At 41.6% G+C, this 25,770-nt stretch overlaps 1 protein-coding gene across 2 annotated transcripts in view; it reads left to right on the plus strand.

Moving 5' to 3' along the window:
- The window catches only part of ACVR2A (activin A receptor type 2A), a 61,842-nt gene that overhangs the window by 31,792 nt on the left and 4,280 nt on the right, over nt 1-25,770 (plus strand). For both annotated transcript variants that reach the window (XM_080599182.1, XM_080599183.1), the window contains 9 exons: nt 786-993; nt 3,107-3,216; nt 4,593-4,747; nt 17,268-17,411; nt 18,680-18,823; nt 20,151-20,296; nt 20,746-20,860; nt 22,561-22,699; nt 25,048-25,178. In XM_080599182.1, the coding sequence (XP_080455308.1) occupies nt 786-993; nt 3,107-3,216; nt 4,593-4,747; nt 17,268-17,411; nt 18,680-18,823; nt 20,151-20,296; nt 20,746-20,860; nt 22,561-22,699; nt 25,048-25,178 (1,292 nt within the window). The remainder of the gene's footprint in view (nt 1-785; nt 994-3,106; nt 3,217-4,592; nt 4,748-17,267; nt 17,412-18,679; nt 18,824-20,150; nt 20,297-20,745; nt 20,861-22,560; nt 22,700-25,047; nt 25,179-25,770) is intronic.

The following is a 25,770-nucleotide window of genomic DNA, read 5'->3' on the forward strand; positions in this document are numbered from 1 at the left end:
GGCTGATCCCGCTGCACACAGGGCACGTGCTGTGGGACGGGAGAGGGGGAGGAAGGGCTTGGATGTTGGGTCGTGGCAAAGTCCCAATGCCTGCCGCCTTGCAGCCAGTGCGCTGGGTGGGACCGCGCAGCAAAAGCCAGCTCTGCCCATGGAGGTGAGGGGCCGCTGCCTCCCACCTGCTGGTTTCACTTCCCGTGGCTCGCTTGGCAAATCCTCGTGAGATAAAAGATGGAGCTTTAGCACAGTGCTTCTTGTACTTCAGGGCCCTGGGGGAAGAAGCTACGTTGCAGAGGAAAGCTGGGGGAAAGAATGGTGGTGGTGGAAACTTCAGTCACCAGTCTGGGTTAGGTTCCTAAGACATACGCGCTCCGTTTTGGCATGTGTAACAACATAAGGGGGGAAAAAAAGCCTTTTGGTAAATTCGGTTAGCTAATACTTCTTGTTTGGCTAGTAGTATACCTATAGCTCTGCTGTTCGGTATGTTCAGACTTCTCTGCTGTTGCTCTTCAGGGAAAAGCATTGCCGTAACTTGTTCTTTGTTTCCTCAAATCTTGATAACGTGCCCAAGTCAGCGTTTGACTTAACAGAAGATCTTTGGTTTATGTTTCAAAACTTAGCTGGAATGCGTGTGAGCTTTCAGCTCACTTTCTTTGGGTAGGAGAAGAGGGAAGAAGCTGTATCAATACAAGTGCTGTACGATACTCGGGTGTATCCCGGGTTTGACTGTTGGGGTGTGCCCCGTGCTCGGTGCTCTCTGACTGTGGTGTTCCTTTTGTTCCCCTAAGGTGCCATACTCGGCAGATCAGAAACACAAGAGTGTATCTACTACAACGCTAATTGGGAAAAAGATAAAACAAATCGCAGTGGCATTGAACCTTGTTATGGCGATAAAGATAAAAGACGACACTGTTTTGCTACGTGGAAGAATATTTCCGGATCAATTGAAATTGTGAAACAAGGCTGCTGGCTAGATGACATCAATTGTTATGACAGGTATGGAAGTTTTCCTAGAAACCTTAAGTTTACTTGTAAACATAACTCTTTTGCTTGTCCATAATTTATATCACCTCTGCCAGCAGTACCTGGGACAAAAGATGAGTACAGTAGCCTATAAATAGTTGTAATCTTGTTTTTAGCCACGTGTGCACACAATTTTCTTGCTCACGTAAGGACCCAAGTTCATCTAAGTAGTTTGAGTTGTTTACAGAGTAGCACGTGCTGCCTTCTCATATTTACTTGCTATGTACTAAAAATGGGTGTTTAATTTTTACTTGTTGAGGTCATTAATAATAGTTTTTTTTCCCAACAACTTGTTATTGTTGAATGATGCAAATATAGTTATTGAAACCACACTGCAGGTATCTACAGTTCACTTTTCCAAAGTCTTTAGGAGAGTCAACGCATCGTGTGGGTTCCTTACGTGAACGTGGAAGCATTTTGTGTATTTATTGTAAAGCTCACCTCAGTGGCAGTTCTAAGAGACACTGACTATTTTAAAATTCCAGTCATTTTTGTATAACAGATGGTCAAGCAAGTACCTGTGAGCATTAACAGCAGGACTTGAGTTTTGTTAGCTATTGGCTGAATAGAGGTCGTGACTCTTTTAAGAAATAGTATTACAGCTCTAAAGAAATAGTATTAATAGTTCTTTGAAGTGCTGTACTAACCTTTATTTGTACAAAACAGCTTTTCTTTGGAAATGGGGAGAACTAAGGGAATTAAATAAATGCATAATAGATACCACTAAAACGTATTTGGAAATTATTTTTAGCCATATTTTGGAAAACTTTCCTGTTGTGTTTCTCAAATGTTGTATGAGTAGAAGAAATCATTGTAGACATTTCTACCAAATAAAAAGTTTTCCCACAGACTGGGATGTTTTCTCCCTTTACTGATAGTTTAAAGCTAGGTTGAATGGTACTTCTGATTATCTGTTTCTCAGAGAAGTAGCAAAGCATCTGCAAATTTGCTTGCACGGCATAATTGACATTCTGCTACGCTGGAAGACAAAGGGCAATTTCTGAAGAAATGTTATTTGTTACTACTAGTATCTAGGAACAGTAAGTCACCCAGGATGGGGAAAGTACTTTGATTATTCTACCATCTTCTTAGATGTAGCTTTGCAGAAGAAGTGGGAGTATTTACAATTCCTGAACTGATACTGTTTATGCTACATTTTGAACTTTTAGGATGGAAATTTTTCCAGTTGGAAACAGAATTAGGTTCTGTACCATTGTTGTCCCACTAGTCCCACATATAACATTGAACTTAAAAAAATGAGGCATTAAGTTCTCCCTTGAGCTAAGAAAATAAACTGGAAGAAGGAATAAAATGCAGGAAGGGCAGTAAGGAAATAGTTGAGCTTGTCTGGCTCTGAGACCTCATTAACTTGTCATAAGAACGCCTGCTGCCCTGTTTGTCTAAAATAGCCATTAAACAAAATCTTATCTTGGGAGTGGAGAGCAGTTTAGTAAACAGGGAGTTACAGTATGCTCAACTCCAAACTGCAGCAGATTACGAGTGCCAAAGAATAAATGTGTCATGGAAGTTGCAGCACAGTCTAACTGTAATAGCTGCTTCGGTAAAGTAACATTATTTTTAAAGAAGAATACAAAACTTTTTTGGAAATCTTTAGTGATAGATAAATTCCTCAATGATTTCTGCATGAAAAATCTCAAATTCTTCTTTATCCGCTGTCAAGTTGTCTCCTTCTGTGCATGACTGCTGTTTTTCTCTCCGTACTTTAGTAGTTCAGCTCATTAGTTAATACAACTCCTTACGTGCCATGAAGTCACTGTGTGGAACAAAACCTGCCCCTGAGCATAACGTATGCAGGGGAAATCAAACAATTTTAACTTTCTGTTGTTTTTCTTGAACTTTGTTTTGGAAATAGTAAAATGTGCTGTTTCAGTTTAAATATTAATGGTATTTCTTTGCAATATAAATTAATAAAATATTAATTTGTTTCTTCACATTAACTCTTATTAGGGTAGTATGCTATCCTGGATAATTTGCTGAAGTTCTCTTTAAATTGGAGCATATGTTTTCTCTTGAGCAAAATAGATAACATAAGATTAATAAGGTTTTTTATTATTATCTCTTATAGGAATGACTGCATAGAGAAAAAAGACAGCCCTGAAGTGTTCTTCTGTTGTTGTGAAGGCAACATGTGCAATGAACGCTTTTTCTATTTCCCAGAGATGGAGGTCACACAACGTAAGTAGGTCTTACGCATTTATGAAGAAGCTGCATAACAGAATTCCAAAACGCTGAATATTGTACATATTCAGGAGCTGAGACTTCTCAGAATGTTCTGGTCAGTTTTCCCTGCTAGGAGGCCTCTGGTTCCTTTCCTGAATGACAGAGAGCTGTGTGCATCCATATATAGAACCTAGAAAATTACACGTTCGTTCCTTCAATTTTGAAAGCTCTCTATACTAGAAAAAGTAATTTAAATGGATAAAACGTACTTCAGCTGTTCTCTAGGGGTAAAAAGAAAGGATAATCTGAAATAATTGGACGTTTCAAGATACAGGAGTTATTGTCAAATCTTACCTTAATTGTGTAGTTAAGCTTCCGTAAGTGTTGATAAATTATTGGGCTATAAGCAGTGTTATCTTTATATGCATGTATAAGCCTGCACATGCTTCAGTATTTCTTTAAACTAATTGGACCTTTGAGTTTCCTGCATATCAACACAGTAACCTTTAAAAGGTGCGAAAGGATTTCTTCCCAAGTTACAAAGAAAAATCAGTTAGTCAGACTTGGCAAGTAATGGTACAAAATGATAACTAAAAAGATTATTAGGTTATTCTTCAGTATCTTTTTCCAGTCAGGAATCTAATCTCTGTTGGAAAACTGAATAATGGTAATAACTGGAGTGAAAACACCAAATGTCTTGTGTACCAAATAGCGAGAGGAAGTTGTGCTTGAATTTAAGTAACACTTCTTTGTCGGCCCATGACATACGCCTGTCAGGTTTGTCAGTGATACTGCTAATGCAATAATTGACATTCTGCATTGCTCTCATTAAACCTCGGTTGCCCCAGAGGTCTGTGGCTGCTCCTGCACCAGCCTCCTCCGAAGCAGGGTTTCTCCAGAGCCCTTCCTGAGGTCCTTACAGAAGCAGCTACTGCTAGAGAATTTTTACTTTCAGCAAATCAACAGGGCATAGAAACATTGGCAGATTATTCTGGCCTGTGCTGCTTACTAATGACATCGTACTATTTACATTCTAAAGATTAAACCTCTGTATTGATCCTTTTTTCATTCATTAAATGGTGGCATTCTGGCAATCCTTCTGCAATACAAGCACGTCTCACCCACATTAGATAGAGTGAGGATAGAAGCACAAGAAAGATGTGCTGATACAGAAATCTGAGTTACCCCCATACTTTCAAAAATGTTATCTTTTAAATATGTATCTGTTTATTAGAGTATGCTGCTTAATCAAGTATTTCTAGCCTGTTGTGCTGATTGCAAGGGTTTTTAATAATTCAGGATGACAGATGTTTCCAGAACTGGATCGGTTTTGATTCTTAGAAGTTATGTCTTATGTTTTGTTTCATAAAAGGTATTTTTTCTTCTTTCAGCAACTTCCAACCCAGTTACACCGAAGCCACCTCTGTTCAATACCTTGCTATATTCATTGGTGCCTATAATGGGAATTGCAGTGATCGTGCTCTTTTCGTTTTGGATGTACAGACATCACAAGCTAGCATATCCTCCTGTGCTTGTTCCAACCCAAGTAAGTTGCTGCTCTGTGATTTATTTTTCTGAATGGTACAGCCATGCCTGAGGCAGAGAGGGGAGAAGGCAGCATGCATTTGTCGGGTGGCTGAAGTCTTCTGTTACCTTCCTGCTTTAAAGGTGCGAATGCTTGCTGTCAGCAAAAGCAGAAAACAAAGCTTTTACTTTAACAGCCTTACGTCCTTAATTAATTGACCATTGTTGAATATGTGAGGAGCTACTAAATATTTGTACACATCTGTGGATTTTTTGGGGGGTGGGAGGGGGACACCAAAACCAGCAAACATCAGGTGGCAAAAGCGTCCTGCTCCCTGGGCACGAGGTGTGTACAGCTGCTCTCACGTACAGAGCCTGAGCTTTGCCTGATGCTTAGCCTAGGACAGAAATGAAGGAGAGAGGCTAATTCATAATGGCAGTTTGCAGTGGATAGGAAATAGCAACTAGGAAAAGCACAGCTGTGTTTGAAAAAAGCAAACAAACACAGAACTGAACTCCAGGTATCAGCTAAAGGGAATGTATAGAAAATCTTCAATTGAAACACTCACTCTTGTTCCTGTCATCTGTTTCCTCTTACTTGTCTGTGCATTTTCTGTTTTGTCTTAAAATGTGTTTCAGTTCTACCGGTGTTTCTGTTCTGCCTGGGAACTACCTTGAGATTGTTGTCTTGAAATTTGAAATGTAAACTGGCTGGGTGGCATCAAAACAACCTTCTCTGGCTGCGAATGCACAGTGCCTGCTGCCATCAGGCTCCAGCTGATCCTGTAGAAGTAACTCAGAATTCCTTTTCTTGTATTCAGTTGTGGCTAGAGATTCAGTTGAGATTAGGAGGTTGTTTGTGAAGAGTTAAGACAACAAAATCCTCAGAACTGAAGTAGGAAAGATGAACAAAGTGCAGGAGTGGAAATGGAGAGAGAAACGACTTGCCCAGGGTCCCACAACACCGGGCTTTTTGGGGTCAGGTTTGAACTTGAGCTCTGGTCAGTGCAGTGACCACTCAGCTGGAATACATCCCCCTTTGGACAGTGACGATGCTGCTCAGGATTAAAGAAAACTCTTAACACTCGCTGGTTTTGGTAGCATTGCATTTAAAAGGGGTTACGTGGGTTAGACCTGTGCTGCCAGCTGCTGTGACATTTTCAGTGTTAGTGCTTGACTTCAGGGTGCTCGAGGAAGCGTTATTACCTGTGGTTGATACGTAAAATGGGTTTGGTTTCAGTTTCGTAGTAAGAGGTAAGAAAATCTGGGGGGAGGCGGTGGACATAACTACTGGACAAATGAAAAGAAGATAGTTCAGAGGAAAAAAAAAAAGTGTATTTCCTGACCTTGCAGAAAGCGTTGCAGATGCACCAGCTTCATGTAGATCCATTAGCATAACTCCTGCATCCATGTCAGCTTTTCTGTCTTTGGGGCTTTGTGTCATCCTAGCAGTCCTCATTGTAAGCTTAAATTCATAATTGCTAGTTGTGTGCATAATTTTAGTGGGTATTTCCTCTTCTAGACTTAAAGAAATTAAAGAAAGCAAGCACTGGATCAAGTGACTGAAAAGCAAATGTTACAATACTTGCTGTATGTCAAAACTTCAGTTCTGGTTTTCGTCCTTCTTTTCATTGTAGCTCTTTTCTTGCATGGTTTGTGTTCGGTACAGGAGTGGACACGTCATAAATTTTTAATAAATAGGGTAATAACCTGTTTGTTAATGCCTAGATTGTATCTGTTGGGATAAGTATATGTTGGTGCATGAGCTAGTTATGGTGTAATAACATTTTCTTATCTTGTGGTGAATAGGCATTAAGGCTTGATGTGGAAAGTCAGGAAAAGCTACTTCTGCCTGAAAAACTAAATGAAATTATTATGGAAATGGGACGTATAAATATTCTCCCATATGCAGCAGAGCAGTGTTTCCCACTTAAAATTTGATTACAGCTGATTTCAATGGGAGGCAGGGGAAGCAGGAAGAGAGGGAAGAGTATTAGTAATTTTATAACCATGAAATAAATATTTAAATATTTTAATATATTAAATATTAGGGCCTGAGTAGAGTCTGTAGGCAAATGGGTTCTTTGAAGTCTTGCTGTAGTGATTGATAGAATGGATTAATCAGATGTGGATCAATATTCACTAGAATGCACTGATTTCTGTATGAGATACTTAATAAAAGGTTATGTCATTTTACTCACCTTGTTCCTGGAAGGTGATGGGAGTGCTGAGGTGCAGTGTCCTGGCAGTAATTTTTCTTTCAGCAGAAATTAAAACAGATGAGAAATGGCAAAAGATAAAAATGAGGAAACCCTGAAGAATAAGAAATTTTGGAATAATTAGGAGAAGAAAGATGGAGTAAATAAAAACTTACTCTTTTAAGTCATGATACAGGGAAAGAAATTGGAAGATACATAAAAATAAAATGCTAGAAATGTTTGAAATGAAAGATAAAGGACAAACATCTGAGAAAATGCACACAACTTCATATTATTTGAAAGGAAAACTTGGACGGTATGTGTATATAGCAGGCAGTTCCTGCACAAGCTGAGCACAGTTCACAGCTATGTGGATTCCCATAATTCTGTATCCCCTCGGAAGGCACAGATAATCAGTCTAATATCATGCAGTAGAAGTCATTCGAATATTTGGGTTAAGTTTGGAAAGCAGCAGCGATTCTTGCTTAATCCGTGCATGTTCCATCCCCGTTTTCTTTCAGGTGCTGGGTGGAGAGGTCGGGGCTTGGTAGCACCGCGATGCTGCCCCCCCGGTACCCGAGCGCCCCTCCAGCCCACATCCCTGCCGGTAGTTTCTGCCTTGCCTCCTGCTCGAGCCCAGTTAAAGCTGACTGTCAGGTTTTGCAAACATCTAGCACTCTTCAGATTGTTCAGTGAGTTATTAGCAAGTGTAGGTTCGCTAAATATGTGTGTGTTTATGTGAAACAGTTTGACAGAACTATTTAATCCCCTTAGTTAGGTTTGATCGTATCACGCGGCAACCATATATTCCATATGTCTGGTCAAATCTACCAGAATAATGGCTTAGCATTTAAAATATCTGGGTATATTTTTATTTAGAGTTACTCGTGCTCACTTAATTTCCATTACAAGCACTGAGTATGCAGAAGATGAAACACTACGGTCTTTGTGGACAAAGGCTTCCACTCTCAAAATCAGGTGCACGTCGGTTTCCCCGCAGCACCCTACAGACATTCCTGGTAGAAGTAAGGCTGTGGATGGCAGGGAGCTGATCTGCTATGCTCATTTCTTTTTTACATCTCTTGAGCTTGGGCCAGGGTTGTCAGTCAATGCTAATTGCTCCTGTAGTGTTACCACTCTGTCATCTGATAGATGGGACCATAACCTATTTTATAGCATAACTGACACAAGTAACACTTTGGGTTTTTTTAATCAGTTCGCAGAGCTGCGGCTCCCAACACTTTGCATCCGTAGTGTGCAAAGGCAAATTAACCTCTTGTACTTTCTGTGAAGTGCCCGAGTTATGAATATCTTACTGGATCGCAGAGTTGCTTTTTTTGTTTTGTGGTGTTTTTAAAATAAGAGTCATCTGTTGAGAGGGTTGAAAAAAGCTTTGCAGATTCACATAATGTCAGTTCTCTTAACCTATTTTTGTGCTTTCTTCTGAAACGTTTGAAACGACTTGGGTCAAAGATTGTTCGTGTGTTTAATCACTAAGCACAAGAAAGCCCTGATCCAGGCCTGTTTGGGGTTACCAGGAATTTAAAGGCTCCTAATGGACAGATCTATTTAAACATCTCCTTAAACTGCTGCTATGTGCTAAACAGTAGCATAAAAGCTTCTTGCTTCCATATGCATCCATTAAAGCAAGCTTGGTTCCTGGGAATTACCATTTCTTCCTCTCCTCCTCAGGGAGGAGGATCACACGGGACCACGTCTCGTGCTTTTAGCCCATATATCACTTCCTGTAGCTTTTCACCCACTACTCCCTATACTCAGCACTGTAGTCCTGTATGGTTTTTTTCCTTCGTATGTAACTTCATTGGTCCTGCTGATGGAGGGCATGTTGACTGTTCACAGTCATGTGCTAGATAAACCAGGAATTAGTCTTAACTGAAGCACATACATCAAACACAGAGAGATCATACCCCTGGTCTCAAAACTTCAAGCATCAAAAAGGCGCTCTGTGCAGTTACGGTTGATGGATGGTGGCTCCCATCCCCACCAGACCATGATACTCTTTCTTCGGCTCAACTCTTCCTGAGGACACCTAAATACAAATAGCCCTTTGTAGCTACATCATGACTTCGATATTTCAGTTTCAGCTGTAAGAAGTCAGAATTGAAAGCAGTTTCACATAACATGGGATGAATAGCAATGAAGGAGAAAAATCTGTAGCAGTGGCAGAAGCAAGACGTTCTGAACTGCCCGTAGTGCAACCGCACGGGTACCAGTGGAAAAATAAATTCTGTGCTGGAAACTAATAGGGCGGGAACATATGTACCTAACCATGCATTGCTCTTTGCGGCAGTTTTTGACTTCAGACATCTGGTGTAGGCCACTAAGCCTGTGCCAAGGTTTTTGGTAAGTGTGTGTGTAACTTGAACGATTTGTTTTAAAAAAATCATGAAAGTAGTTACTAATGGATAATTTTTTGTGGCTAGAGATTGGAAGTAGGAAGAATTTTTTGTTTTTTTGAAAGATAGGTGAAAACAGTTAGGGCGTGTGGCCAGCTCGGAAGGAGTTAAGGTTGGGTATGTATCAGTGGTTAATGAATCATTAACATACAATGAGTGGCAATGTTCGTATTAAAAAGGAAAAAGTGAATGAGCTCTAAATTTGGACTGCTGGAAGTGTGCATGACTTCACGTTCTGTAATGATGCATTTATATCCTCAGGACTAATAAGAATTTCTCCTAGCATCGATTCCAGTCAGCAGCTGGAATGACACAGGGGAAAGAGCTGGTGCCGTCGTTGGGTCCTGGTGCTGTGGTGCCCAGCTCTGGTGTGGTTCTTCAGCGGCAATGGTCTTTGTGCTAGGAACAGCCACGGAGGGCTGGAGCGCTGATTTCTGCAGGTGTGCGGCCACGTACTTGAGCTTCAGGAGCTTTTTAACCATTTTCATTAAAGTCCAGTTTGCGGATCCTCAGATGTGCTCTCCTGAATGTTTGAGGCTGACATCTTTCAGGGAATCTTTTACATCGCTAGTAGGAGATTCACCCTTCACAAGGTGTACAAAAATAATGCATTTTACTTCGCATTCTCTGAAGAGATCAAGGGACTGTGAATGAACAGGCAGGTATCATGTTTTAGGCACTGGTTAGGAACAAGCGAATGAATCGGTGCAATACCTTTGAAATACAATAATTTTGAGCACCATGTTTATGAAGATCTGTGATACATTTAAAGTTCAGAATGGGTTTTCTGGATAGCCCAGATTTAGGAGGAGATCACACTGACAGTATTTTTTGTCCTAGGTCGTTACAAATTTTGCAGCCGTTTCCCTAACCCCAGATAAAACCTTTAGAAGTAGTTTTCAGGCAGTATAAGCAGTAAGTTAGTGTGTTTACGTATGTTTGCGTTAGATGATGGCTATTTTGTGGGAATTGCTCCCAACTTTTATAAAAGAGTTGTGTTGATCCCTGAAATAAATATATTGGCTTTCCTTAATAGCCAGACACTGCTTAACCTGTTGATACTTGGATTTCTAATGAAAAGCCTGGGATGGCGGTTTGTAGCCTGAAAGGAAGGGCAGCGATCTTAAAAGTAGAAGGTCTGTGATATGCATACATCTCTTTTTGAAAATTATCGTGTGTGCCTGGTGTATTAGCACTGGGGGGGAGCTGATCCCCTTCAGACCAGTGAGGGGACTGGAGCAGGACCCCAACTTCTCAGAGTTTCCGATTTGTGGTTTCCCGTTATCACAGGAACAAGAAGTCTGTATTTTTTTATTTTTTTTTTACTTGTTTTTAAGGAATTTAATGAATTCTTAGTAAACGGAGAATATTAATAGCAAACAGACCTGCAAAATTATTCTAATACTTTTTTTTTTTACAGCCTTAGGAACGAAGTTTTCTGAACAGCTGTTTCAGTGGTTTTAAGTTCCTCCAACAGTTCTTGTTTGTTCTGCTGCTGCTTCAGTAGCTCTGGGCACGCAGAGATGTACCTATCGCCCTGCTCAGCAGCCATTCCCCGCCGGGCTCCCAGGTTGAGCAACACTCCTGTTTTCCTTGGCTGCTCTTCCAGGCAAAGGAACACGGGAGGCTTGCAGGAGGAACCTCTGTGCTCGTGCGCTGTGGAGTTTGTGCTGCTGTGTCTTACTTCTGGGGGGGGGCGGTTAAAGTACTCTCAGAGTGGCTGTCATTGTCCTGGAACCACCAGGTCACAGAATGGAAATCAGTTCAAGGTTTGGGGTTTTCTATGACTTCTGTTTCCCCTTCCAAAGATACTTGCAGGCTGGATGAGCGCTGCCAGAATCTGCCCCAGAGTCTTGGGCTGGGCGATGGCCCCATCCCGGTGGCGCTGGCCGCCAGGGAGTCTGCTCAGTGCTCCGAGAGCAAGCTGTAAATCCAACTGCAACCAGCCTAGCCTTCAACAACTACTTCAGCCCTTCTATTATTAATTATTCAGATAACGCTAAGTGTGTGCTAGACAGTTCTCAAGCGCAGAGAGAAGGCTGCTGGCTCTGCGCTGTCGAATCCTAAGAACGTAAAGACAAAGGGGTGAGGAAAGGGATGATTGCCATTATGTGGCAGCTGAGCGCTTCAAGCGCCTGAATTTCCTGCTGTTGCACCAGCTATCGGATCGAGTTATAAAAGACAATGGCTGAGGCAGAAGTACAGAGAAGCAGTGCAGGTGTCTGAGCTGCTCTGCTTTGAAGCAGCACGAACAGGCTCGTCTCATAGAAATGTGTTTTAAGTTTCAGCAGTTGTGCTCTGGGACTCATATTCGGGTAATAGATCTCACTTGACAGTCTGTAAATTCGTGATTTGGGTGAAATAGTCTTAAATACTGTAATCGTACGTATGCTGGATATAGTGTGTAAGTTCACTTGTTCTAGTTACAGCTCAAGCATGCCAGATTTATCGATGAAATTGAGCACTGAAGATCCAATATATGAAGACCTATTTGTTTGTGATGTTTAGTTGTAACTCAGACGCTTAAAAGTTTTCATTTTCCACAGCAAGTTACTAAATACTCTATAGTCTTAACTTAAAAAATACAACGCTGCCCTCTGCTGTACAGTGGTGAGCATAACGAGATGCCTTTGCACTACTTGTGTACGTATAACATTCTGCATGTGTTTGTATACTGCTTTGTACTAATGTGACTGTTTAGGCACCTATAATGGACGAGTCAGTTTTTAATTATCAATGATCAATTCAGCTAATGGTCTGTATTAAAATCTTTATTTTTGCCCATTTTTCTTTGCTAACATATCAATGACTTTTTTATTTATTTTAAATGATCTGTTATTAGCACGGAAAGTATTGCTATCCCCATGACTATTTTTGTTGTTGATTCGCAAGCAATTTATTTGGTCTCTTTTCTTATAAGCTGTTTTTTCATCCCATTCTTGATCTAAATAGTAATTTCTTTTGCCTGTGTTTTTTCCCCTCTCTACAAGCACGCCTTTCATATAATGATTGAGGTAAGATGCATTGATGTTTGTTCATGGTTATGGAACTTTCTGTGGACTTGTAAGAAGTTGTTTTGGTATGAATTCCGTTCTTCCAATAATGTGGACCAGAAATTTGTCAGCATGCGGGGTTTGAAAATGCAGCTGTAGTCTTTTCTTAAAGTTGACTACAATTTCTCAGGCTGTGGAGCTGCGTCTGCAGGGATTGATGAAGTAATCCGCCAGGCATCACTGGTTTGTGGTTCTTCAGCTACAAACGAGCTCAGAGCAGCCGGTGTCGCTCCCACCCTCGTGCTGCATCGCATGAGCAGGGGCAGGGGCCCTGCTGGCACAGCACTCGCTGGGGTCTCAGTGTGGGGCCATGGGGGCAGTGCAGGGAGCAGGGGCGGGCCCTCCCATGTAGGTGATGGCCCCGAAGGCAGCAGCGTGTCCTGCCCGGCTCCCTCCTGTCTGAGAAACACTCCCTGGAGAGAAGGGCTCTTCTTCTTCTTAAGTCTCTACCGTGACCTTCTCACTGGCCAGGAGTGGTTTTTACTTCTGTTAGGTTACTGATTCTTCGCCTGAAACTACAAGTAACTGAGAACTGTTCGTTCAGAAACTGGTCATTACTGGTAGGCTTTTTACATAAATACTGAAAAAGTCGAGATTTGAGTTGCGGTATGAATGCTCAGGTTTTTGTTGTCTCTATGTTGTCCATGTTGGTTTCTAATTAATGGCTGGGATGCTTTGTAACTGTAATTTAGAAGACAATAGAATGTTGCTCTGTCAATATTCAGAGTATCCTGCACCTGTAAAGAGTTGTCAGAGGGCTTTCTATTCCCATTGCTGTCTTGCTTCAAGTGATTTAATTTCTGTTAGGGAAGAAGCATTCTGACTACAAGCAACTGCCTTGTTTTATATTAATTAGGGGAGTATGTAATGTATGTACTGAGAAATACAGGGGAATTTGTGGGGCAAATGAGAGAAGAATTGTCACCATTCAGAGAAAAACGGAATTAAAGGTTGAAAGTTGGATACATGTCATAGAGTCAATTTTAGACTAGATTACAGAATTTACAAATTCTGACTCCTTTTATTCTTGTCTCAACTTCACCCATCATCTGATTGAAAATGAACCAAGCCCAAACCTGAAAGGGAGGAGCATGATCTTTAAAAGAGAACTCGTTGACCATATTCACTGTATAAACTGTAGTATAAATGTAACCAAGGGGAAACAAAGCAAAATCTAACAAAGAGAACTTGCATGGGCTCTGGAAGTTTTAAGGACTTGCTTATATTTTGGAGTCAGGAAAAGGAAATGTGTCTGCGTACAACCCCATTTGGATAATCAGTCCCTTTATACAGGATAAATCACCTGATTCAATTGCAGTATGAGAGAAATGGCTGGAGGAGAACTTAGGTGTTGGTGGCCTGTGTTGTGGCAGTCTCTAGACGCTCTGTCCCATTTAGCACATCCTTAATGGAAGCGTGGTTTCACAGTTAAGCTTCTCTCTGAGCTTGACAACCATTCTTGAGTCACAGAGGGAAACCTGTTAAGATACATTCTTAAACTTTAATCATTATTTTTTCCTTTGTTTAAAAAAAAATCTGGCACATGATCTACAGCTGCTTGCAACTCCCACCTGTAAAAATCAGAACCAAAAAGTTTGACCTTTGCATGCCGTACAGTGTGGCACAGCGCAGCGAGGTGTGCGTGGTTTTGAGATCGCCATATGACCTGAATTTATGATTTTAATGGCCAGAGGCTTTGAGCTACAGGAAGAAGAAAGCGTAGCGGCCTGTTCTGCATCCTGAGGCTGTTTTTATCTGGCAGAGGATCGCTCAGTGGTGCTCACCATGCCACTTGCCTATGGTGAACAGGGACCTTTGGCTCGCCACTCTTGAAGAGAGTCCTGCTTCCCTCTGCCTTCCAGAGCTTCTTCTATTAATGTGGACCTTGTTGCAAGCAGATGCAATTTGCTCAACTATTAGAAAAATAATGTGATTAGAAGGGGGGAAAAAAGGCTTTCTGACAACACAGCATCTTGCCTTGAGTTGCCGTGCAGCAAGCAGAGTCAGTCCGAGGGAGGAAGGGCTGGGGAAGGCTGGGCAGCGGGAGGGAGGCTGCGTCCTCGCATTCGGACAGCTGGGGCAGGCTGTTGGGCTGATACAGCCCCATTATACCGCAGCTCACATTATAGCATCTGCCTTGGCGCCACAGAGATATGGTTTTCGAAAGCCATGCAAAAGTAATTACGCCTGTGGCACAGTAAATATTTCTGCTTAGAAGTAGAGCAGGTTGAAAATACTGTCAAGGAATGGCTCTGCATAAATCAGGATCGGTAATTTTAGAGCAAATGGCTGTTGGTTTCAGCAAAATTGTTTAGGAAAAAAATAGAAAAAAGTGTAAAAACTTTATTTACATTAACAGAAGACAATTATACTTTCCATTTTAAATCAGGATTTGTTTTGATCTCTGTGTGTGGGTGTGTTAACTTCTTCATTCCAAGCAGGAAGTTCTGACTTCACAGAAATGTTTCAACACCCAAAGAAACACACAGGGAACCGCAGGAGGTTGCTGTGTAATGCAGTGGGGAAATATTTTGAAATGCCAGGATTTTCTAGGAAAAGCAAGATTCAGGTGTATGAAAAGTATCCCATTGGTCTAATGTGAGAGTTAGCAGCGCTGGTTTTTTTGGCTGGTTTTTACTCAGGAGTGATGCCTTCTCTCGTGGCAGATGCTGCAATCCATCTGTTTTCATCAGATCTCTGAGAAGTGTCAGTGGTCTTTTGCTTGATGTTCAAGGAAAAAAAAATGACACAGTATCCTTCAAAATACTGGTAGGTTTTTTGGACAGAGGGTAGAGAAAGGACAGGGTTGTTCAGCCACTAGAGCGAGGTGAGGTTTGGGTTTCCTTCCCACAGATCGCGCTCTCACTGCAGGCAAGTCCCTGGGTTCAGAACTTCAGCAAGTCCTCCAACTGCCTGATGCTCAATCCCCAGCTACACAGTGCTCAGGGTTCTTAAAAATACCAGGCTTTTACTACTTAAGATAGTCTTGTGAGTAAATTTGGGCATCGTGTTTCTACTTTTGCATGTCTTTTTTTGCCATTTCCGTAACTATGGCAATTTGAGGACAGCGATCGCCCTGCTGCCTGAAATACTCACAGAGGGCTTGGGCGCGGAATGACAGGCAGCACGGGAGTGAGAAGTGAGAAGTATCGGCGGTTCTGAGAACAAGAATCTGATCCTGTGTTAGAAGCAACTTTTAGTTCTGAAACTTCATTTTCTTTCGTTGTTTATCCACTTTGAACCCAGTGATGTTGATGTAACAGCTTTATTTAAGCATCTCACCTGTGTTCACAGAAGAGCCCCATATTTTTTTGAGGATAGTGTTGCAATGCCTCTAACTAAAGTTGTATTTCTACAGGTATTAATTTCTGTGGAGTTAGATTACAGTTCCTTTGAATTGATACAAATCTCTTTATCTGTGAAGCTGGTTCTTTTTGAAGGGTATATGTATTTTAAATAAGAAACAGAGAACGGATATTCGTTCCTGTGCTTAAAGTGCGCAGAGCCTGTAGTGGCTGCAGCAGCACTTGTCTCCATTCTCCCAGCAGCGAAGTGCGCTTACAACCACGGCTGTTCAGCAAATGTCTTTAACATGCACAAGATCTTTATGGCACTAGCTGAAGTGCTCAGACACCTAACTGTTGAGTGCTCGCTGGTTGCATTCAAGCAACTACTCCAGGGTTTTCCATTCCCTCTCTTTAAAACAGCATTACAGCTGTGACTGGCTGGGGGACAAAACAAAACAAAGCAGGAAAGGCAAGCGTATGTTTTGGTGGATTTGAACAGTACTCTTTGGTTTTTTTCATCGTGTTCTGCAGGGTGGGTGTCACTTAAAACCAATACCAGTCTATCAGTTGTAGGTTCTTGCCTTCATGTGTAAGATAAGACCTGCGGCCCAATTTCGCCATCCCCACAGTTGAAAATCTACTTGTTACATTCAGGTGCCGTGTACCACACAGAATATGTAAGCGATACAAAATGTAAAATACAAGATAGCCCATGGTGTCACTTCTTTTTTCTGCCAGAAAGGGAAGTTGTTCAAAACCACGTTAACATCTGTGGTCATGGGGATAACTGTGTGGGAGCTCCGTCTCGCGCAGTTGTGCTTTCCAGCTGGTCGTGTTGTACTTGAAAAGCCAGTGCTGGGCTTTTTATTTCCCTAGCCGACCAGTGAAGTGCAAGCACTGGGGGATAACGAAGAGCAGGACGTCCTCCAAAGCTCCACTGCGGCCCAGTGCTTGTACTGTTGGCCAGGAGGGCCGGCTCGTGCACGGCACGGCCTGCCTGCGCGGTGCCTCACGGCCTCCTGCCCGCGGTGCAGCTCCTGGCCCAGCTCACGGGCATGCGAGGGAACTTGGTGCAGCTCTGTGTGGCTCCCCGAGCCACCCGGCTCCACCAGGGGTCTTCTGCATCCCGCTGGGGCACCGATGAGCATGGGTGTCAGGGTGGGAGCGTGCTTCGTGGCCAGGCTGTTCTCTCATGGCCTACATGGGCACATCACGTGTGTGTGAAACGAACAAAAACCCCCTCGGTATCGAAGGTGCTCGGTTTAATTCTGTCATTTTGAAAAGCAACAAGTAGCGCTTGATCATCTCTATCCCTTATTTTGTGCTGTGCTTTTATACTGGGTAGATTTTTACTGTAACTGTTGTCATGCTGTCGCTTGCACATAATTCTGAGCATGTTTCACAATCTTTTTTTCCTTCCTGTGGACGAGGGTTGCTGTTTTGTTTCTGGTTTGTTTGGGGGAATTGGTTGCGAGAGGGTGGGTACACGATGCCAAGTCTCGGTTTACGAGCCTTTATTTCTAGTGCTGTCATCACAGATCACGCGCATGATGGCTGAGTTAACTGATGGTGTTAACCTGCTTTCAGGATCCCGGCCCACCACCGCCGTCACCACTGATGGGTTTGAAGCCATTGCAGTTGCTAGAGATCAAAGCTAGGGGAAGGTTTGGCTGCGTGTGGAAAGCTCAGCTCCTGAACGAATACGTTGCGGTCAAAATATTCCCCATTCAGGTAGGCACAAGTTCTGAAGTGTCCTGTGTTGTTTAAAGTACTGCAATGTAAACCACGTCTTCCAGTCACAGTAAGAGGCTTTTATTTTAGAGAATTTTTATGATATATACTACAAACCTAGATACCCCACACACATTCTCAAATATAGGAAGTATCTTCAGCCAGAGAACGTGCAGGTAGGGTTTTTACCTTAACGAAGCAAACGTATCATTGAAACATACCTAGGACAGCATATGTTTCTAATCATAAAAATACTTGCTTGACATGAATAGTCTGAAGCACGTAAATACTGTTTGCAGCTCTCACACGTCTCCATCGTTTGAGAAGAATCTGTTGATATTTTTCAACTTAAAATGTACTTGGAACGAATGTAAGCTGATAAATAGATGCCCTGAAATGCAAACCTGTTGTAAGGTTCCAGTTAAACATGCCTCAATTAAAGGTAATAATGCTGACTTCCCAGCATATGGCTCTGAAAGCCGTATTTCAAAATAGATTGTGCTCATAATTTTAAAATCTGGTTTAGTTAGAATCCAGAATGATTGCGTACAGCGATACTAGGATAGATGTTACATTAATTAAAAACAGCCAATGCTTGTTGAGGTGAAGAAATGTACCTTTACTTTCCAGTGGTTAAATTGTTGAAGAAACACATCTGCGGGTTCCTTGCCTTCCAGGAGAAATGGCACATACATGTGATGGTTTAAGTCATCAATACAACATACATTAAAACTGAGACTTTTACTTTGCTATTTTTAACAAAGGAAAACATGTTTCTAATTCTTAGAGGGTCTGTTTTGGTCTTTTTAAGGTGGAACCAATCTCATAAAACAAAAGCATTGCAATGATTTCCAGTATGTAGACTCTATTCCTGTCTACAGCTTTCTGTGTTTCCATGGTTCATATCTCTGATGGTGGTGTTTTCAGATAATACAACATATTTAATTTTTCAGACACTTCTCTGGGAAGTGTGAATGTGTAATATATTTTAGGTCAGTATTTTGTAGCACAAATACTGCTACTAATCTAAACATTCATAATTTTAAAATAATCAGTCTCATAATGTTAATAGCATATACCATGCTTGCTTTCCTTTTGGTAGTAAATCCTGATTTGACCAAAAATTAGGTTTTAATCATATCGACAGACCATTTTGCAATGCACAGTAAATTGCAGGAGGAAATGTCTGACAGAGAAAGTACCTCTTATGCTCATAATTGTGGTATTAACTTGGCGTGTTGTGTTTTTGTTGTTGTTTTTCTTTAAAGGACAAACAGTCTTGGCAGAATGAATATGAAATTTACAGTTTACCTGGAATGAAGCATGACAATATTCTACAGTTCATTGGTGCAGAGAAACGAGGCACTAGCATTGATGTCGATCTCTGGTTAATTACAGCATTTCACGAAAAGGTATGTTTAACTCTCAAAGTAGCATCTTTTTTTTTTAAATCATCATTATGGTGGAGGAAGAATAGCCTTAAAAATCTGTTGCAAATGTGAATCTTAGGCAGTTAAGAAATAAAATTTAAAATAGCTTTCACTTATTAGCTTGACTCTTCTCATGGATATGAATTTTTTTAAATTTTTCAGCCACCTGATAAAATTGTCATTAATCTTAATAGAGAAGTTTTACAAAACAAATGAAGAATTTTTTTTCTGCCTTTTGCTTCTTAGAACATGTACATTTTTGCATGTCCCCATTCTAAGTCTGCCTGGATTAAACAGTCTCCATTTTGCAAAGGTTGTGGTGCTGTGTTTTCAATTCTGGTATTTTTGTCCCATTTATACCTATTCTTTAATCACTTAGATTAAAACTATCCAAATATTTACATTTTTGACAGCTCTTCACAGTCAAGTAGATAATAGCAAACAAATTTGCCTTTCCGAAAATACAGTGCCAATTTTTTGAGTGCTTTAAGCTTGTTAGAAAGATAGTATCTGAGATGACTCTGGAAAGTAGGAATTTTTTAAATGTAGTCGCTACGTTTTAACAGCACTGTGTTCATTATTCCCTTTTCTGTTCATTATTCCCTTTTCTCCTGGCTTAAGTACCATGACACGGTGACACGTCAAACTGGAGCATTTGTAAATCCATGGGAACGTGTGTATGGAGTGGGGTATAGAAGGGAGTTTGAGACAAGTGCTTCATGTTGGCTAGATTTTACTTCACGTTGTCTCTTTATGCAAAGTATTTCACTCTGAACCTGCTGCAAAGCTGGGATTCACTGTCATTAGTCCGCAAGAGAATAAAGCCTATCAATGAAAGGTCTCAGAATGAGCATACCCCATTCAGCAGGATTCCTGAAGGTGAATCTCACCTGCAGTTTCCTGCGCCTGGAAGGATACAAATCCCCCTGGTTAAAGCAGGGTTGTCTTTATAAAGAACTCAAACATCTGTAAGCCTAGCTCCCCTTTCTGACATCCCCAGTTAAGTGCAGTTCGTTGGCATGTGTGCTGCTGACCTTGAGTTAATTACGCTGCTGGGTTATCGAGGTGACATTAGGCGCATCTTGATTCTGTTCATGGACAGAGGTGAAGCAAAGGTTAATTTTTTGTTGTTGTTTTAAGCCAGCAGTAGGTTGTTTATGCAGTTGTATAATTACAGAGTCTATCAGAAGGCAGAGAAAGGCAGAGGAGCATATCGTGTCCTTTTAGGATGGAGGCTATTTAAAGTTTTCTTTATGGTTAGATGAGAGAGAAATTTATCTTACAATTGTTTTTCTTTTTTGCTGTGCAGGGTTCGTTAACCGACTTTCTCAAGGCTAATGTGGTTTCCTGGAATGAGCTATGTCACATTGCTCAGACCATGGCTAGAGGCTTGGCTTATCTTCACGAGGACATACCAGGGCTGAAAGATGGACATAAGCCTGCCATCTCACATAGGTACAGTATATGGACGATACCTGCAGACCATCGTTAATATTTATCTTTGAGCTAAGGGACATGAAATATTGATAGATACAAAGCGTTCAAAAAACTGCTCTGTGATATCTTCTTTCCATAGTAATCAAGAGCCTAATAAGAAAAATCTGCTCAGCCTAAGCAGAAAGCTAGCTGCTGTTCTATAGGACGCAGTTTGGCTGGTGACTGTGGTTAACTAACCTTTTTTACCCAGTTAATTATATAAGGACCCTATGAGGTATATAAGATAATTGATATTATAGCTATTTGAAACATCTCCAACACTTTATATAACTTTTAAGTAATACTGAATGCCTTCACACAGAAATACTTATTGTAAATGATGTCTTTGTATGATATTTCTTCATATCGTATAACTTTACGTGGTATTTCACGTTTTACATTCATAATTCTTCTGCTTAACTTGAAAGGGACATCAAAAGCAAGAATGTGCTGCTGAAAAATAACCTTACAGCTTGTATCGCTGATTTCGGTCTAGCTTTAAAGTTTGAGGCTGGAAAGTCTGCAGGGGATACACATGGACAGGTAAGACCAACTTGTTGTGTAAATGATGAACTGTTGACTGCATGTGAACAGGAATCGGTAGTCTGTGCGTTTTTCATCCAAAGGATACTGTGTTGTCAGCCATATTTTCTGACCTTTAAGGAAGATGGAAATTCTATCTTTCTTCTCACAGAGTCAGTTAATATTAATCAGTTTGTTTAATAATTACAGGTATGTCTTTCCTCTGCTGGCCAACTATCTCACTACGTGGCCCCCTCTCCCCCTGTAGTGGTTTCACACCAAAGAGCTGCAGCACACCACTCTCGTTCCCCCAGCTCAAAGGCAAATGGGGAGAAAATCCGATGGAAGGGGCTGAGGGGTGAGATAAGGACAGGGAGATCACTCAACAGTTACTGTCACGGGCAAAACAGACTCGGCACTGGGAGATTCGTGTAATTTATTGCCTATTGGTAACAAACTAGAGCAGTGAGAATCAAAAGCAAATCAAATCCACCTTCTCCCCTAAAAAACACCTGCTCCCCTATTCACCCTCTTCTGTGTCCTCCCCTCGAGCAGCACAGGGACGGGTAATGGGGGCTGCGGTCAGTCCCTGACGCTTTGTCTCTGCTGCTCCTCTCCATGGGCTGCAGCGTGGAGATCTGCCGTAGACCCCTGCTACCCATCCCTGCCACCTGAGCCCAGTACGGCCCCGTGCCCCTTGATTTCATTCTTTCCTGGAGAACTCGGACAACACAGAGCTCTTGCTTTTTTTTATTAATCGTTCTGAGCTGCTCTTCAGAAGTTGAGTGCTGATGCTGGCAGCCAGTTTCTAACTTTCTGACCTAGGAGTGCAACAGTCATTTTCCTGAAATGAAAACAATACTAATTCAGTACTTGCCCCGGAACAGGGAACTGTTTTAGTATCATGTACTTTTTAAATAACAAGCTTGAGCCTAGAGCATTATGGTTCCTGGAAAACTAAATATATTTAGTTTTAGGCAGAATTTCAGCTTCTGGTTGAAGGACAAAAATAAAATCCGTATGTTAGGATTATAAAACCTCAATTACAATGTTTAAGAGAAACATAGCTATTATTGTGAAGGTTTAAGTAGTGGAGTAGATCTTGTCTGGACATCGTATAAGCTCTGATCTATTCAGATTACATAATGCATCGTTAATTGTGGTCAGAACGAATGGGTAGCCCCAGAGTTTTCATTTAACGTCTAGTTTTGTGTACGTGATTTCAAATAACTTTCTAAGTATAAATTGCACTTCAGTAGCTGGCTTTCCTTTGGTATTCTGTTACTTCTGTCATGGGGAGAAACATGAGCAGGTTCCATGTCTTTATGTGGAACTGTAATAATTCTTTTGACGTGAAAAAATAAGAACAATGGCCTTCTTGTAACGTGGAAGAATATAAGGAACAGTGGTGACAAATACATTGAATTGTTCACAGAAATGTCTTGTTTTAAAATATATACAGATTTTCCTCCTTCATAAGTATCCTTTCTAGGACCTAGTCCAAAAATTCTGTTTCTAATTCTTACCTTCTATGTTACAGCAGTACAAGACACTTCCGAGATTTAGTCCCAATCAAAGATAACAAAGCTGGCTTTTAATCTTTGTCAAAGATTAGCACTGCCCTACAGTACGGTTAGAATCAGCTAGATAGAATGGTAATTGTGGTCATGCTGATTCTTTGCGTACAGTTGTTTATGTTTGTTACGTTTGTGTCTTTCAAGGTTGGCACACGAAGGTATATGGCTCCTGAGGTACTAGAAGGTGCTATCAACTTCCAAAGGGATGCGTTTTTGAGAATAGACATGTACGCCATGGGGCTGGTCCTCTGGGAGCTGGCGTCACGCTGTACTGCCTCAGATGGTGAGCAGAACACCCGATCTATGCTTGATTAAATTTGTGAGAGTGCACTTTAAAACAAGAAATTGTCAGGTAGATTCTATGTATATAACAACACTTACGAGGATGGTAGTCTTGTGAGCAAATGAAGGAACCACCAGTAAGTACCATGTAGTCACATCGTAATTGGATCTCTTTAGTGTTTGACGTTCCAGGTACGCATTTTCTGATACACAACTATCTGTTGCGTGTTTTCTCCTGGTCATGGTAAGGAAGAGAGGATTCCTGTGGAACTCCTAACTCTGTGTTTGATTTCTTCTGAGTTCAGCCTGACGTTCTTGGTGCCAGCCGATTTATCTTTAAGTACAGTTTCTTTTCATCAACAGAAGTTGGGATTAGATTAGTCTTCCTAACAAAACCAACCCACCAGCACCTGCTGGGAAGCCGGTGTCTGCTGCTGTAGAGCTTAGCACCTGGACAGCGTGCCCTGTGTTTTAGTGCTGCCTGTGGAAGGTGTGTTGGCGATTACTAACACCAGTGTAGTTGGGAAATACGTGGCTAAAAGACTTGAGTAATTTTCATCGGTCAGCATACATTTTGTTACACAGAGCATTGACGCAGATGTTAATTTCTAGCTGCTCCCAAACACATACAGGATACCACCCTGGCCCTTCCTGAATCGCTGTGAACTGCTCTCCAATGCATCAAGAAATCAGTTGCCAGTGATGAGAAATAGAAAAGTCTCTGGTTTAAAACCTGGTTTAACGACAGGTGCCAGAGAGAGACTGTGCAATGGAAGTTCGGGGCCTCTCTACCATCTCCATTTCTTCACTATCACTAGCGTAGTGTTAGTTCACCTCAGATAGAGCTCAGGATTTCAGAGGAATATCTGATGAATTGCTGATAGCTTACAGACTGAAAATGCAGTCATGTCAGAGAAACCTGCAGCACTCTGACACTGTCAGCTATGGGTTCGTCACACTTACTTTCCCATAAAAGATTTCAGATGCTTTATTTCAAGCGTGAATAGCGTTCTTAAATTCTGTAAACAGAAGTTGTAGGGTGTGCAGAATAAGTTGGACTTAATGGAGGACAAGACAAGAGACCAGTCTCAAAAATGCTTGGGAGAAAGTTTTTGGCACAGTCTTCAATTCAGCTAAGTAAACGTGGAGGTTTCAGGGCTAGTGATCTTGCTTGCCATGAAGCTCTCCTAGACCAATGCAGCTGAAAGACGTTGATTTAAAAAGCCGAGATGTATTGGAGATGAGCACATCGCCACACGCTGCTCTCCTGCTCCAAACATTCCTCATGGAGCAGACGCCACCAGGGAGACTTTACCCTTTGAAAAATGTTAAGCTGTTTACTAACAGGATCAGCGCGCTCTTGCACAAATTTCTGAGGCAGACTCACATTCCCTCTTGATTTTTCGTGCCTTGCTGTACTGTAAAATATATTTACCTAAATCGTACTAGAAGTATGTTGTAGGTCTCTTTGGCAAGGGTGGTTATTCCAGAAATAAGGGAGGCAGCAAAACAGGCAGCAGCTCTCCTGCCTCGCAGCTTTGTGCAGCTCTCCAGTCACGGCTGCCGTTTTTGTCTCTGCAAGTAGAGTTTTTCAGCAGGTACCTCGTGTTTCACTGAGCCTCAGCAGGCTCGTGCGTACCCTACTGCACAGTTCTCCTGTCTTCCCCTTTCTTTTTCCTGTGCACATACCTGTCTTCAGGCTTCTGATCTGGGAGTACAACATACATGCTGCAGCAGCACATTACCTATAGCTGCCTGATCAGTTGTTCACCTTAGAGCTTGCCCCTCTGATTCTGTGACGGACGATACCTGGTGCTTGGCCTTCAACACGGGTACTTCTGTTCCAGGCTGTCCGGATTGGAGGAGGAAGGATGTAACACTCTCGGAGGCTGCAGCAGTTGCTGCTGCGAGTTTCTGCCCTTTAGAGGGAAGGTGGTATTGGAAACACCCACACCTGGCTGTCAGGTGCCTGTCTGGTGCTCAAATACTGAGAGAGCCAGCAGAGCTGAAAGAATGATGCTCGTTTGGCTCTGGTTTGTTGGGAGAACTGGGTCCCAGAGCCTCCCTCCACCCGCGTGTTTTAAGCTTCCAGTTATGGGGGAGCTGGGCTGGGAGCTGCACTTGGCTGCCATGTTCAGGAGAGCAAACATTTGTAGCTGCTGTAGCTGCCACTGCTGCTTAATTAAAGTCTGAGTCACTGCGTGCTGCTAACCTGTCACAGGATGAGCTTTTAATGGCAGCAGAAAGTAAACTATGCTGTAAGCTTTTGACTAAGGATGATGATTCTAAGATACCAGTCTTTTTTCCTTTAAGCAGAACTTGTGCTTTAACTTCTTTTTTTATCTGCAGGCCCAGTGGATGAGTACATGTTGCCATTTGAAGAAGAAATTGGCCAGCATCCCTCCCTTGAAGACATGCAGGAAGTTGTAGTTCATAAAAAGAAGAGACCTGTTTTAAGAGAGTGCTGGCAAAAACATTCTGTAAGTAGTTATGCAACCGAGTTCTTCAAAGTTCTGCCATGATTTGAATTTCAGATTTTGTTAATCCTGTGTTGTGTTCATGTTACTGCCTTTTAGGAACAATTTAACTGTAGTAAGAATTAAATGGGCTATGAACTAGTATGTTCTTCCATCGTAAAATGTTCTTTCACCTTGAGTGATTTGAAAGTACGTTTTTGGTTAAAGAACTGGTTCTTGAGCTTTATTTCTAAAACTAAAATGCACATTACAAATAATATGTTTAAGAAATACTTGTCGTGATTTACTCAAGGAGAGCTACTAACTGAATGCAGTAACAGGGTAAGCAGTGTCATACAAGACATTTCTGGGATCTTTTAGGGGAGGATAGCTGCCTGTCTGATTTGCTTTATGGATGGAGACTTGCACTGATATCACACTGCGTATTCTAGCACTGTTGGTTTTATTGGTTTGGTCTGTTTGTGTTTTTTTTTTTTTCCAAAAAATGGGTTATTGGAAACAATAGATGACATTCTGCAAGAAAAATGAGTGCATGCCACCCTCTGCTCCTTGCGATGAGCATATTGCTGTATTAGCTCAGTTACTTGGAGAGAAG

Source organism: Anser brachyrhynchus, assembly GCF_964034855.1.
Source record: "Anser brachyrhynchus genome assembly, chromosome: 7".
Lineage (NCBI taxonomy): Eukaryota > Metazoa > Chordata > Aves > Anseriformes > Anatidae > Anser > Anser brachyrhynchus.